This window comes from Calidris pugnax, unplaced genomic scaffold, assembly GCF_001431845.1.
Source record: "Calidris pugnax isolate Ruff unplaced genomic scaffold, ASM143184v1 scaffold56, whole genome shotgun sequence".
In the NCBI taxonomy this organism is placed as follows: domain Eukaryota; kingdom Metazoa; phylum Chordata; class Aves; order Charadriiformes; family Scolopacidae; genus Calidris; species Calidris pugnax.
In genome coordinates this window covers 5,076,027-5,092,010 of record NW_015090839.1, presented here as the reverse complement: position 1 = coordinate 5,092,010, position 15,984 = coordinate 5,076,027, and the positions used below count along the sequence as shown (strand labels likewise).

At 40.1% G+C, this 15,984-nt stretch overlaps 1 protein-coding gene across 3 annotated transcripts in view; it reads left to right on the top strand.

Moving 5' to 3' along the window:
* Positions 1-15,984, top strand: part of TTLL5 (tubulin tyrosine ligase like 5) — a 129,790-nt gene that overhangs the window by 51,474 nt on the left and 62,332 nt on the right. For all 3 annotated transcript variants that reach the window (XM_014941808.1, XM_014941807.1, XM_014941809.1), the window contains 5 exons: positions 1,572-1,675; positions 4,483-4,616; positions 5,256-5,369; positions 5,756-6,166; positions 7,693-7,883. In XM_014941808.1, coding sequence (XP_014797294.1) covers positions 1,572-1,675; positions 4,483-4,616; positions 5,256-5,369; positions 5,756-6,166; positions 7,693-7,883 — 954 coding nt within the window. The remainder of the gene's footprint in view (positions 1-1,571; positions 1,676-4,482; positions 4,617-5,255; positions 5,370-5,755; positions 6,167-7,692; positions 7,884-15,984) is intronic.

Here is a 15,984-nt window from a genome sequence, read left to right as displayed (position 1 = left end):
TGTTCACTTACATTAGCTTGTCAGAACTGACATCTGGTAACTTGATCTGTCAAGGCAAGGTTGGTATTGAACCAAATCTGTTCCAGGGAGTGCCTTGTATGCCTAACGCTCACTGAATTACTGTGTTAGGAGTAACCACAAAACACTCGGGTGGCTCTGTGGTGAGTGAAGAACGCAGCTGCTTTGGATATAATTTCCACTCAAATTGTATTCAAACATGAGGATTTTCTACTAGCTCTTGAGTAAATTCACAAAATGAAGCTGTGTAGCTGGTAATAAATCAGTGCATAAGCATATTTTCTCAGTTAAAACAAGTGAGAACAGATCACTTGAGGTTTTAGGACGTACATGTTTAAGCCATTGAGAGACTCTTAGGCTATGAGGTTTTTTGATGTCTGATTCCAACATACAGACTTCTTTCACTGACTTGTAACTTCATATTTAGTAGGGGACTCCTACTAGCCAATATGTATCTTCTGCAATGACACAGAAGAAAAAATACCACCTCCAGCAAACTAAGTAAAATAGATTGCATGTTGTCCAGACTATTGCTTAAGTAGTGAAGGGTAGAAATGTGTCCCCAGAGTGGCTGCTTCTTCCCCCTTTTGAATTTTCTTTCAAAAGATGTCTCTGACCTTGTCATCCTGGGAATGCTCAGGGTACCTGTAGGAAGCAATGAAGTGGAGGTCAAGTCTGGTCAGATAAAGCTCATATGCTGGTATTGGTATTTCAGACAGGCCTGTAGGGGTTTTATAATTAACAAAAATGTTTGTATCAGTACAGTGTCTCGTATCAACAAGTTCTACTGGTGTAAAATAGATCATTTATATCTGAGAACTTATTTTCATTCTCGTACACAAGACTTACCGTCTTTTATTCCAGTACGTTTTAGTGTGTAAATACATATTTGCTACAGGCTGTACTGTTTTACTTTCTTTGCTTTTGCTAGAGCAGTATATTTTTGGTATGTAGATAAGCCCTTGGCAATTTTCTGCATGACAAGAGAAATTAACTGCAGAGGAGAACTCCTAGTTTACAGTAGGAAATGTGGATGCCCTCAGCAGACCTCCTGGATTAAGTTTCTTTAATAAAATTTTGTATTTTTGTCATCCTTTCTTCCTGAATATCTCCTTTTGGGACAGATGCTCAGATAAAAGCTATTTTGAGGAACTCTGTGACAGAAACAGGAAAAGTAGAAAGGGGACCTAATATCTGTAAGGAATTTTTTTAAATTTTTTTTTCCCCCTCAATACTTCCTCATGTCCCAGCAAAGAGTATGTTTGAAGGAATGGCACGTATTTGTGAAAACTTGACCTCTTCTCAGCAAATCAATTCTAATAAGTTATGTCAAGTGGAGGAATGAGGAGTTTAGTGTATGCTTAGCATACTGTCTCTGGGGCTCTCTATATTTATCCATTCTGTTGCACATAGTGAAATACTTATAATTTGGCTCTTTGGAGTTCTTTTTTCTTAGATCCTGTGGAATTGTTTTTGTCTTCTCTGAGCTGTAGCTATGCCATGGATCATAAAGTAATTACACAGAGATACTCACTGGTACTGCTTATTAACAGGAAACAGAGCAGATGGTTCAGAAGCGATCAAAAAAGAAACAGGAAGAGGAGGAGGAGGAGGGAGTAAATCCTGAAGGTTTTCAGAACTTTATTACCAAAGCAAGGTAGGAATGGATTTTGTTCCCTTTGTCAAAGGATTTCTCAGCCCTGAAGGTAATGGGGTTGTTCTAAAGATTATCTGATTGATCTAAAGGCCTCTAGATACCTTTACTGACTGTAGCATCTGATGCCCAAAGGACGCCAGTTGTTGCCCTGGTCTGTGTAAATTTCAAACCAATGATGTCGAGCTAATGGTCTCCTTTCCTGTGATGCTGGAGCAAATGCAGTGGTACTTTGGAAGGACAATGAAACTAGAGATGCTGCTCAGATGGTCTTGAGCTGCTGTGGTTGAACAGTTGTTGTGACTCTGGCTCTCAAATGTCTGCTCTCAGAAAAAAATCTTATGCTTGGTGCCTCTCTTCAGGAACTCTCCGGGTCTGGACTTTGAGATGAGGAAGAAAGGAAGTTAGACTTCCTGTCTCCATCCTAGCTTCTTATTTAGCTTGCTAAGGCAGTTCAGTGCAAGCAGTTACTTTCACAATGAAAAAGCAGCGTTTTCTAACTGCATGCTCTGAAATTTATCTGCCTTAAATTTACAAGAATCTGGCAGGAAATGTATTTTGAAAATGGGTAAATACTCCTTATGGCTTGCAGCATTGTATGAAAAACAATGGTATTATAGCTGCATGACTATGGAGACTTCTGAAATTATTCAGTCAACTGCATTATGTCCTCAAAGTCTCTGATTTTTGAGCACATAAACTGATTTCTTTTGACTCCTTTATTTGACCCATATATAACATTGCCTATATGGTCAAGGACCTCTGTCAATATCTGGACAGGTAGGGTTTATCTGCCTTTTTAATGTCCTTCTGTCTTCTCTGGGAAGGTTGACAGTCACTACTACTTTTTCATGATCAGTTATGAAACTGTTCTTTCTTTTTTTTTGTTTGGATAGGACTTTGTGAGTGATTAGAAGTGGGTGATAGCTGAAGCTTCTTAAGTAAGTTCAGGTGGCTTTACAGTCTCTTGATGCTACATTCTCGGGATAACAATGAATTTTACATTTTGCTAATATAATTGATGGAGTCATTACTGCAACAGATTTACAGGCTCCGTCTTGCTGCTTTTCAGATAGAGTTCAATAACAGAATGATACTCAAGATATCTGAATACCATATACCATAGCATCTACTCCTGTCACTAGAAATGCAGATTAAATGGGCCCACAGCATGCTCTTGGTTCTCTGACATCTCTGGCCACTAAAATGACTGTTGCCTCCTAAGGCAGGTCATTTTGCTTTTTGCCAGAAATGCTAAGAGGTGTCTGTTTGGGCCAGAACTGTGTACTCTTCTGTTTCCATGTTATTGGCTACGATGCCATCATGGTGTGGTGCACAGTCTGGGCGGGGGCTGGAGATCTTTGCTGGATCATCTGCCTGAGTGATAAAGAACAGCAAAAGCCAGTCTGCCAACGATCAGAATATTTCTAGTGATGATCTTTCTGCTTCTTATGAAGTATCAGGTATGTTTGAAAACTCTGATATCTGACACTGCTTTGTGCTTGAAGCTTAAATCAATGAGCGAGTCATTTGGAGCTAAGCAGAGAGGGTAGATTTCAACTTGAGTTTGTTCTGCAATACAGTGAATGCAACACTGGAGAAAATGGATAATAAATGTTGCCAGTTAGAATCAATGAGCCAATCCCAATTACTAACTTCGATATCGCATGGATGGCATTGTGTTCATCCTACAGCCATTGCTTCTAAACATCCTCAGTGCAATGTAAAAGTATATACTTATGCTGATAAATGCACTTAAAAGCCTTAAAGCACCTTCCCACCAACAATTTTTCATTCTTCCATTTCCTTTTCTCTTCTGTTCTTATTGGTTTGGAAGAAAAGGTGAAATTTGCAGCGTGCCCTGAAGGCCAAAACTCCAGTGGGATCGGCTTTAGATATTGCTTTTACCAAAGCTCCATCTAACTAAGATTAGTACTAAGTGTGATATGTGGAGGACATTTTGAAGGATTATAACTGCTGCTAACCGAATTTATATTCCTGTGTTATGTTTTATTGTAACTACTGGCACTATACTTCTTGCTTTTGGTGTTTGCTCTGCCATGTACCCGCTCACTAATGCTGAAGCAACACTATAAAGCAAAAGGAAAGCATGTTAGATATCAAAACAATTAGAATTACAGCTTGCACAAGCTCTAACATGAATTGCCAAGTAACTGATAGTGACTTGTGACCAATAGCCATTTAGACCATTGGGACAGTTAAACTCTCTTCTTCTAAAGAAAATGAGAAATGTTGGTGAGTTTTGTAAGATTGACAAAAATATTGACTGGTCTATTTGTTTATCCTGCAGTTTTGGCTAATTGTCAAGCTCTTCCCTCCTCTTTCTTCTTCTTCCTCCACAGCTAAATTCAAACTATTAAAATGAGTAAAGCAGAGGCTGAGCTGATGTCTCTCAAACAAGTTGGCTACTTGTTCTAGAGAGCACCAAGGGAAGACTCACAAATTTAGCTGTGAACTGAATCTCTCCTGTTGAGCTGATCTCTCCAAAAATGTGTTTGGAGTTTTCACTTGCTTTTTATTTATCCTGGGAATGTTTCTGAATGTTTTGAATTTTCTAGTGCATAAGAAAATGTCATTTCAGTGGGAATCTCAGGTTTAACCAAGACATGTTCCTTTGCATCCACCCTTACACTGCAGAACTGAGCAAATCATCAGCTTGTCTGGCCTCATACCTTTTTTTTTTTTTCCTACTCCCCTCTTCAGCCTCCTTATAGTTTCTTGTCTTTGTTATGTGAACACAGAAAAGCTTAGAATCTTCACTTACATCATTTCTTCTCTCCTTATTGTAGTGAACGTGACCTGGAGGAAGTGCTGACATTTTACACACACAAAAACAAGTCAGCAAGTGTCTTCCTAGGGACAAACTCTACAAGCACAAAATCCAGCACCACCAGTAATCAGACAGAGAAACAGCCTCAAGGAGGTAAGTGTTGCAGGCAGTTCTGAGGTGATGTTGCTTAGACGAATCCAGTTTAACTTCAGTCTATGGCAAGAGAACAACCCCCCCAGAATGTTATTCAGGTTCTTGAGTTTGCATATTTCTAATTTTTTTTTCTTAACTGCCTCTATATGTCAAGACTAGAGTAACTGCACCGTTGCCTTCTTTGCCTGAAGTGAAATGGGATGAATCTGGACTAGTATTTACAAGGAACTAGATATGGTGGCTTACGACTGAAACGGGAGTTGGCAAACTGAATGCACCAAGATATGAAATGAACAGATTCTTATCACTCATTACTTTCATTCTTATCTAAGTAAGGAATGAGAGAAATCAAGGCCTGTTAAATTATGCTACCTGCAGTGAGCATACCCATTGGAGGGCACAGTCTGTATATTTGAGCCTAATTAGGCGTTCCATGGAAGGAAGTGCAGTACCAGCCATACATATCCAGTAGTCCATGCTGCTGTACATGACAGCACAATTGTGATCAATAGAGTTGTATGGTCTACAGTAAATATTAGCAAGAAAGTCTCTTGTGACAAGGTTTAAATTCTGCAGTCCTGTTCTAATGATATCCCAGTTTGCATTATTCTACTTCCTAACTTCTTGATTTTGTTATAGAGCGTCCTGAGGTGGTGAAAAAAATAAAAGGGGATCAGCTCAAAAGCTTAGTTGCGGATCTGCGTACAGAAGGAACATTAAAAGGCTATAAATCCAAAGAAGTTAAATCAACCTGTAAGTGAACTGGCTTAAATCATCATAAAAAAAAAATAATAAATGCATATACTGTTTTAAACAAAGGTTGGAACCTTTGGGCTCAAACTGAGAGGTCAAATGCCCAATTTTGGGAAAGATTCTGCAGTTTTTTCTTTTAAACCCAAGAAAAAATACTGCAAAGTGTGCAGTATGAAAGAGTTAGCTGCTCTTCTGTGGGGGAAGATCTAGATATGGCAAGCTTTGAAAGAGTATATTTACCATGTGGAGCCTCTTGTCTTTGCTGGTAGATGAGGTCATTTTGGCTTCAGCGTGTCTGACTAGAGGCATCTTTGGTGTGTTGATATTATCCAAAGGACCTGAAAAGCATCTATTTCTCATATAGTGTGCCCATTATCTTTGTGTAGTTCCAGAAGGACCCACCTCCTCTTTAAATGCTGAAGTGAAATTACCTCGGTGCAGCCCTCCTATTGCTTCTTCCTCTGTTTCTGGTGCCGCGTTCCAGAGAAGTACTGGTTCCTGCATACCATCTCAGCCTGCAGCCTCTGAAAATTCACAGGTGCCTGGTCCCCATTCATTGCCAGCTCCTCCAGTTGGTCCCAGGCTGATTCAGTCCCCATCCCCACTGCCCTCCTCACAGAGCACAGCTCCTGACAGCTCTTCTGTCTTCACAAACCCAGTGTTCAGTCAGTCTTCTAGCCTTGCAGGGTTACATCGTTATCATTCTGGTAGCTACACTATTGGCCCATTCTCATCTTTTTCAAGAGCTGCTCAGATCTACAGCCAAAGATTGTCCCGACCATCCTCTGCAAAAGTAGGTGAGTGTTCTGGGGTCCATAATAACCTGCTAGTTCAGCATGGAGATTGTGTAATTTCTGTTCTGGAGTAGGTAGAAATTTTACATTTCCAGAATTATGAGTTTTGTTGAATGGTGCTAAATTTCTCATGGAAAGGAGTGCAGGAAGCAGGACTTGTTTGCACAAGGCGCCTTTTTATTGAGCAGATGAACAGGGAACCATAGAATTGTTTAGGTTGGAAAACACCATTAAGATCATCAAGTCCAGCTGTTAACCTCACACTACTTAGTCCACCACTAAACCATGTCCCTAAAGTCCATGTCTACACATCTTTTAAATGCCTCTGGGGATGGTGACTCAACCACTTCCCTGGGCAGCCTGTTCCAATGCTTGACAACCCTTTCAGTGGAGAAATGTTTCCTGTTATCCAATCTAAACATTCCCTGGCGCAACTTGGTGCTGTTCACTCTTGTCCTGTTACCTGTGAGACTGACACCCAGCTCACCACAACCTCCTTTCAGGTAGTTGTAGAGAGCCATATGGCTTCCCCTCAGCCTTGAACTTGAACTCAGCCTTTGGACTTGTTCAGAAAGAACTGGGAAATGAAGTATTATACATTTTCACTTTTTTCACTTGATTCTATTACTGATCTCTAGTTTAGATGATTTTAATGGAGTTTTGGTTAGCAGTCCTATCTCAGTCTATGTGCTGTTCTTAGTTCTGTGTTTCTCTATCATGCAGAGAAATCCTTTAATGAAACCTCATAATTGTTGAATAATTAAAGGTGTGTCAAGACCTTAAAAAATCAAAGATCTGAATGAATCGTTACTGTATCTTGTTCTCTAGGACGTTTCAGCACTACCATATCCAAGAGTATCTTAAATACAAGATCTAGAGACCTCTCATTTGCCATGCTGGGGTAGAACATAGTTGAGCAACTATGCAACTTTATAGTGTATATATTTATATATACACTCTGCAACTTTAGAGTGTAAGGAATCTAAAGAGTAGACGAAGCTGTAGGAATTTATGCATGCAGACTGTAATCTATTAGGAAAGTTTTGGGAACCACACACAGGCTAACAACTGTGCTCTTGATAATATATTTTTATTTTTATTTTTATTTTTATTTTTTTTAATGGTGGTATACATTTGCTTTAGTTTGTAGGTCAGGGTCAGCACATGTTCACTAGGGTTGCTATGTATATATTAACGACCATTCTAGCATTAAACTAAATCTGACTTCCCAACTGAGTAGCTTATTTAAAGGTATCTATTTGTTTTAAAGGAAAAACGTCATAGATTTAACTTAGATTACAGCAGCCAATATTCTCTGGATTTGGGTGCCATTAGATATGTTATGATAAAGATAATACAGGTTTGGAATTGATAAAAGCTCATATAGGCTATTCCCATACAAAATAGAAGGCTGTATTTTCTCTAGAATCTGCAGGATGTATTATAACTGCTTTTGTATTTATGTGATCAGCAGGCTGAGAGAATCAGATACATCACTCACTAAACCTATTGAAATGTTTCTTTGGTAGGTTTGTGCCGTCGCAGTCCAGGTGGGCAGCGTGTGGGTTCAGCCAGGATGCACAAGGATGTAGAAGATGCTTCTTCCCAGGACAAACGTTACAGTCCCAGTATGGTAGCATCAGGACTGCAGCAGCTAGCAGAAAAGCAAGCAGCCTGTCAATATTCCCCAGCAAGCCACATCAGTCTCCTTACACAACAGGTATGTAAGCAGTGAAGCTAGAGTCAGACAGCAGAAAAATCTGTCGCAGACTTCTGTCTCAGTGCTGGGCTGAGACATGCTGGAAGGATTAAATCTCATGAAAATAGATATCTCTCATATTGTTATTGTGAAGTGTTCACAGCGACAAGAGTTTTCATTTTCTGTGAGATGACGAGAACGTTGCTGAAGTCCTTTCATAGAAGAAAGCGAGACTGGGCAGAGGATTTGAAAATATGTATTAAAAAAAAATCTATGCTTGGTCTTATTTAACAATAATTGTATGAGGTCAATTTAGTTAAAAAGGGCACTGCTTTCCTGTGCATTTCTAGGGAGGCGACTCTGAATTGTTATTTTCCCCCTTTTCCCTCTTCTGTTTAAGCCACTTGAAATATAATAGTCCATTTAAAGTCTAAGCATTCTAAAATAAATTGACGTGAGGACAACCGCTGGAAGAGAACATTACTCACCTAAATAATAAAAGTAGTACAATTGTTTAAAGCTGCTTCAGAAACTTGGAGTTCATCTCCTTGTTGGAAAGTACCTGGCTGGTACGAAAGGGACTTAATATTTGGATTTAATTATGTTTAATGGCAAGATTAGGACTATTGATTTGGAGGGGGTGTGTGAAAGAGAGACTTTTGAAAATACTACTATTGCTGTGGACTGTATTTCTTTTCCAAGGGCAAGAACTTCTCCGTGAGAGTTGAATGCCTTTGTCTGTGCCTTGGTTTCCTGTGTTGTGCCCAGCTGTGTCTTGGGGGCGGGGGTACTCTGAATACATTGCCTCCTTCCAAGAGCAGCTGGGAAGCTTGTTTTCCATTCCCATCCTTGTGAGAATTGCTTCTGGTATCCGTGTACTAGCGTGGGTCTCCGGGGTTCCCAGGAATGTAGCCTCAACAGCTGTGCTTGGAATGATGTTGCCATTCTGGTTGGGAGTCCACCTCTGTCCCTCTCCAGCCCCTGCTGTGCCTCACTATTTCCTACCCATGCACAAAGCACCTGTTTCACATCTTCTGTATTACACCCGTGCATTCTACCCTCTGAATTAAATCAGTTTAATTTATTAAGACAATTTACTGCTGAAATGACAATGTTCAAAGGGAAAATTTTAAGTGTAAGCTCTGACTAGCTTTGAACAAGATATTAAAAATCTGTTCTCTTAAGAAAACAAGTTTTTTGTGATTATGTCAGCTTTCTGTCTTGGTAACTCTCTCCATTCACTTCTGAAACACCAGAGAGGAACTTCACAGTGGTACTCATAACGTGAACACTTCTGATAATATGGGAGGTGGAGTTGGTAGGAAGGTAAAGCATTACTGATGTGTGGCTTCATTCCCTTGTACACAATTAATTTTCAGTCCTCAAAGACAGCCTCACAAAGTGTGGGAGGGAGGTGGAGTTGGTAGGAAGGTAAAGCATTACTGATGTGTGGCTTCATTCCCTTGTACACAATTAATTTTCAGTCCTCAAAGACTGAAAGCCTCAAAGCCTCACAAAGTGTGGGAGAGCATTTTACCTTTGGAAAATATTTTTCATTACATTGTATAAAATTTTGTCAGTGCATCTTCATGTTTACAACATGAAGAAAACAAGGGTGCCCTCACCGTGGTATACAATGGAAATTGTATACCCATAAGAATCATTACTTAATCCCCTGCATCACTGTATGTATGATGCCTTACTGCCCAGTTGCAGGAATGAGAGAGAGATGACTAGAGAGAAAAGAGAAGCAGTATTATTCTTAGAGTAGAAAAGGAGCAGCTGTTTGGATAACTTATGGAACTGTCTTTAATGGTAGATGCAGGAAAGGTATTGCCTTAAGGGCACACTGAAGTATGACAATCTCAAGTTAGGTTATGAAAGATAAATATTCAGTATTACAAATAAATAAATACAGTGAAGCTGCTAGGGAGAATCTTTATTGTTAAATATAGCTGTTAGCAATTAATGTTAGTTTTTAATTCTGGGGAATTTTATTCAATTTTATTTACTTAACATATTTATAATGGCTTTATGATTACATAAAATCTAATAGTAAAGCTGATTTTGAGGTTTTGACAAACAGTGAGAGTTATGTATTTCTATCCATAAGAGATCTTTTAAACACTGACTGGTTTTTCCAGTACTTGCCATCTAACTGTATCAGTGTCCATAGTAGTCAAAAAAATGTGTTCCTCTAATTAACTCCCCAGTATGTTTGGGAGCAAGCAACACAGAAATCTCTGAAAATGTGTGCTTTTGAGGATGCAGCATTAACCTGGTAAGTTCATGTCTGAGTAAGATAACGAGGAGGTTATCTAAGCTCAAAACATTATAAGAGAACAAGTAAGAAAGAGAAAGCCCATGTCCAAATTCCCCAAGTTTCAACTAAATTAGTCTTGAGGACAGTATGTTATTACCTGTTTCGTGAAAAATGTTAAGTGTGGAAGTGCAAGGCCCATGGGAGTGTTTCAGTCGAGGGCTAAAATGGAGTTAAAGGTATCTCTTCTGTTTGGACTGCTGCCTAGCCAGTCAGAATGCACATATTAATTAGCAGTGAACAGGCTTCTAATTTGGAACTAGATGCAGTGTGTGCTGCTTCTTGCTTGTAATTTAGGGGGACACAGGGAGGAAAGATCTTGAAGACAGCAAGGATAGCAGACTTGTGAATGATGTGGTTATTGGCCAAGGAGACACCCAGGGATGCCATGGGAAAACAGATTTCCTTAAATATGATATTGATAGATTAATTTATTAATTCAGTGAGGATACAGTCTAGGTCTGTAGAAGCAAATTTTGGAGGATATGGACATTAGAGATACTAAATGTCTTTTGCGTTATTTTTCACCATAGTAGATACCGAGGAGCTACATTTTTCTTTCCAGGTAATGAAGTTAAGCTCCTAGGAGAAAAGACAGGCAAAACATGTTTTTGAGATTTCTGTGGCTGGAAGGTACATTTAGGAATTCAGAAATTAACAGTGAAGTGACTAAGTTTCTACTGAAAGGTGTGGTCAGTGGTAAAGCTGTTACAGCGGACAGAAAGGCAACAAATGTGCTTATCTGTAATAAGGACCCTAAAAGTTCTTGTAAGTTTAAGCAGCGAGTCTTGCTCAACTAGCAGATATAAATTGAGTTGAAATAAAAATGGAATCTTAATTCACCTAGATAAACATAACTCAGACCCCAAGAAAACCCTCCAAAACACCCAGCTCATGTCTTGATCTATTAGAATTCTTTGAACTGAGAAATACGGCATCTGGTGAAACTGGTTCTTGTTGTTCAAACTTTCAAAGAAGTTTTTGACAAGCTTTCAGCAAGGACTGTTAAGCCAGCCAGGTATCTATAGGGTGAGAGGTAAAGTTTTATTATAGATTGAAACCAGAAAGCAACCAAAAGAATTGCTAGCTGGTTTGCTGTACGGTAAGCGGATAACTCTAGGCACAGAATGCACACGATGGAGTGTAAATTAAATGTTTGAAAGGAGGAGGTTCATACTGACTGGCATGTTATTGCTTAAAGAATGAATATAAAAGCAAGTTATTGCAAGGTATTATGGGGTGTGAATTTACAGTAGATTAACCACTCTGTAGTGTTCATCCATGTGAACACACGCTTGTGCAGCTCATGTTTACTACATGAGGTAACTTCTTACTGTCAGTATAATGTGGGCTACAAGTGTCCAGGTGTTCATTTACTGTGAAGTTATGTGTGTGCTGTAAACTTTAACTTGAGCTTACCTCCTGGTAGTTTGTCAGTACATCTGTATTCTTTTTTTAATTATTATTATGAGAAAAACTAAGAGAAATCTAACTGTATTAACTGGGCAAGATGATGGCAGGTGACAATGGGAGATGAAGCTCAGTGTTTACAGATAACTGATTACTTGACAAGCAATAATTTTAACTACTGGAAGTAATAAGCTTTAAATTAATCATTCAGGGAAGAAAAAATGAATTTTGTTGTGGAAAGCTCAGTGGAGATACCTATTCTAAGTCAAGCAGTAAAGGCAGCAAACAAAAATTACTAGCATGTTTAAGGAACAGGATAGGAAATAGCATGTAATTATGTAAGTATCAATTACATCCCCTCTCTTGAAAAACTGTGTTCAGTTGTGGTTGCCATTGCTATTGCCTTCAGTATGTGTAGTGGTTCATCTGCAGTGTTGTCAGTGTGTTAACGATACTCAACTCAATTTTTCAGTTGTACTAAAATTTTCTTATTTAGTTTGCCCATTGTGTAGCATGAGCCTAAGGTAGTAATAGAACTATTGGATAATCAAGGTGGTGAGTTGGGGAATGAAGCTGAAGATACAGTTCAGTGATCCTCTTTCATTTTGTAGGGACTTAGTTGCCTTCTTGCCTTGATTTGTGATGTAGGAACCTTACTGGCTGCTGTGTTACTTCTCAACTAAGAGGGTTTTTTCGCCTGTACCTGCTGTTAAGCTTTGGTCTTTTCTGGTGGATGAAGGCTGTGACCAAAATAATCCAGACTTCTTTTCCCTCTGCTGTGTTTCTTACCAGGCATTAATCCTGGAGTTTTTATTTCACGTGTGTTTAGCATAAAATATTTCCATGCGCTTGTATTGCAGGACTTTCTATGGGGAGGAGGACATTAAAATGCAGAGCATGTGTGTAGATCTGGAGCCAGGTGGCTGGATCTGGATACGTGTGTGTTTTGTTTTGTTTTTTTCTTTGTGAATAGCATGCTACCTCTCTGAAATATGCTGTAAGGTAAAAAGAAGGTTTTCTTCTGCAATGCTGGATCTGTGTGAGGTCCCTATCACTGGCTGGTGTGGGGGGCTGCAGTAAATATCTACTAGGCTCTAGTACTTTGTGGTTATTAATGCTAGTGAACTGAAGAATGTGTTGAATTGGCCAGCTTTACCAGGGGGAGGAGGAAGAAAAGGAGGAGGGGAAGCCTGGTGGGAGCTCTGCCCCTCTCTGTGAGGGAGAGTGTGAGATTTCAGGACCCAGCTATCATTGGGAATAGCTCCAATTCTTCTAGCCAGGGAGTTTAATCACCAGGATAAAATCAGACCACCCAGGCAAGGACTATACCGAGCAGCTTCAATCTCTGCTATGCAGCCAGTCAGCGCCCAGTATCCTGCAGCCGGGATTCCTGCAAACATGTTGACAGATCCATAGGAGGATGGGGCACTTTCTCTGTGGAAATTAACAAGAAGCAGATGAGTTTAGTAAACCTTAGTTCAGGGAAGAGGGAGTGAGGAAGAATTGGAAGGGGCACTTTATAGTGCCCCAGAGTGACCTTGTGGGAATAATATGCCACAGGGATCCCAAAATAGTGAGCTTCAGCTTAACATCATACTTGAACAAACACCACTCCTCAGTTACCTGTCCCAATGACACAGTGTGCTAGCTTGGCCTGTCTTCTCCTCAGCAGAAGAAAAGTGCCATAAAGCAAACTGCCAGTGTCCCAAAATACACTGCACAGGTCCCAGTGGGCAGCAGGTCTTTCAGTTCTAAGCCTGAGGAAGCCCAACATGGTGACTGCAGCAATTATTTGCAGAAACTTGGTTGGGATATTTTCCCCACCAAAGGGTTGTTTTTCAGTTAGACCCTTGCTTTGACTCAACCCACTTTATCTGAATCTTAATCAGTTTTATTTTTTGTGTGTAACCCTTTGGTTGGCATTTACCCTTCCACTGATGGAGAGGAAAGGAAGTGTGAAGGAAAAAGGCATCTCACTGTAACTAGGAAGAGTGAGAAGCCGGGAGAAGTCTGAGGGATATTTTTCTTTTCTCTTTCATACAGCTCTGCACTGTTGCAGGGCCTCATCTCCTCCTCATCCACAGGCTGTTTACTCCAGAGCTGGAATTACTTTTAATACTACTGATTTGTAGCATCAGCAGTATTATAACTGGTCTCAGCAGAGGTTGTAGGAAGCAAAAACGTCAATGTAGTTTCTGCAGTACTCGAATTGAACCCCTTCTGCTCTGAGGCTCCAAAGGGAATAGGAGCAGGGGCTTTTGTTATGATGCAGCAACATCTGCAGATCTGCAGAGAGTCACCAAATGGGCTAGGCTGAGTAGCTAGAACTCATGTTATGGGAAAGATTACACACTGATCATCAAACGTTTGGCAGGACTGTGCCTTATCAAAATCACTCCCACTGGGAAGTTTTGAGGCAGAGAGTATCTACATGAAAGCCTGACTTTTTCAGGAGAAGGAAGAGGGGAGTTCAGCCATCCACAGCAGCAGCACTAACTTGGAGGGTTTTTTCATTGTTAAATGGATGCATACGCTGGAGACACTACAAAGGAATTTGCAAGTTTGTCAGATTTCCCAGGAATGTCTCTGGCAGGTCTTTGTCTGGAACATTTTCTGGAGACTGGAACACTTGTGCTCTGTATGCATATGTATATCCTGTAAACTGGTAAGCTCTGTGAGCAGAGAAGGAATGTCATAGGCCTTTGGCCAGATTAGCCCTGGTACACACACAGATTTCACACTTCCCAGCCTGTTAGCCCCAGCTCTTCCCTTCTGGCTGGTTTCTCCTGCAAATTCAGATCTGTGTGTAAAATAAAGGTGTTTTCGTATGGGGTGTGGTCAGCAAGCTGGCCTGGGTAACAAAAAGGTGGCTCAAGAAAAAAATCTGTTTGTATTAGGTGGTTTCTTCAAGGAATTTGTGCTAGGTATAGTTTTCAGACAGTGAAAGTGTGTGTGTGTCTTAAAGATTTGTGGTTTGGGGTTTCCTTTGCTTCTTAAGGAAAGAGTCAGGTTAAGATCCTGTGATGCTTCCCATACTGGAACGGCCTGTAGGATTCCAGTATCTTGATGTATTAAGGAAGGCAAGGCAGGTGGACAGTTTCCAATAGTACTGGAAGACCTGGGTGCTGTTAAACCAAGTTAGATCTATCACTTGCTAGATCACAGATGTACAGGGGAGCTCTGTGGTGAAGCCAAGAAAATGTAACACACAGACTGGGGAGAGGACAGATTAACAATGAGTATTTAGATTGTTGTAGCATCTAGTCATAGTCATCTCTAAAGGCTGAAAGAAGAAAAATATAACAAAGAATGCAGCAATTTTTCTTTTTTTTTTTTTTATGGTGAGTTGTTAGCTCTTCCCCTCTGTTCCTGGGAATATAAGTATTTCACTGATCTCGAAAGCCTAAGGGGTATGTGTGTCTGAGGAAGGCTTGGCAGATGAAAATACAGTGTCTATAGAAGCCAGGTAATGGAAGAAAAGAAATGCTTCTTTTACAAGTTATTGGATAAAGATGGCATTGCTGGATGAATGGTAAAGCAATAAAATGGAAAATTAGAGATGCACTGAAGGGTTCTGAAGGAGTCAAACTCAGTACTTGGGGAAGAAATAGATCAAAAAGCAAAGGAAAAGATGTTACAAATGATGAGACATTTTGCATGTTTCTGTTTTCTAGTGGAATGCTTTCTCTTTTGAGTTTATGGTATGGTGTCATCTTGTTCTGTCTGAGGCATGAAAACCCAAAGGTTCTGGTCTGGTCATAAGGCAAAGGAGCAGTGATCTCATGTGTGTCTTACCATGATCCTTGTCCAGTCTTTCTTTAAAAGAAAATGTTTCTCAGTGAACTGTTGATGTTCATATACACCTTTTGAAACCTGTAGATAGGGTACATTGTGCTGAAAGCTCTGTGGCATTAGGTCTCCTTCTTTTTCGGACTGAACTTTTTGTTGTATTGAAGGGTTTTTGGGGAAGAAACAATAAAGTAGGCCTATGATGACCACGTTCTTTTGGCATATCTCTTAGTCTTGATCTTTGAAATATGGCTTGAACTCTGGATCTCTTTTCCACCTCGCCAATCAGAAAGATCCAAATGGAAATGCGAGATGTGTTGAGATGATGCAAGTGTGGCCCCAAGTAAGAGAAACGGTCTTTAGACTTTGTAGATCACCAGTCCCCCAGCACTTTATGTGCAACAGGATATGACTGGCCGCTGGCAGAAAAATACTGAACCTGCCAACTGGGGAGGTGAGTGAGGCATTTTTTTGTAGTGCATTGCTTGCCAAGTGTTGTAACACGTTGACCAGTGAAACTCAGGATCTGCTGTTCAGGATGCTGGCAATGAAAATTTAAGTCACTTTTCCACACTCTTCCAAGAGGGACAGAGTAACAACTTC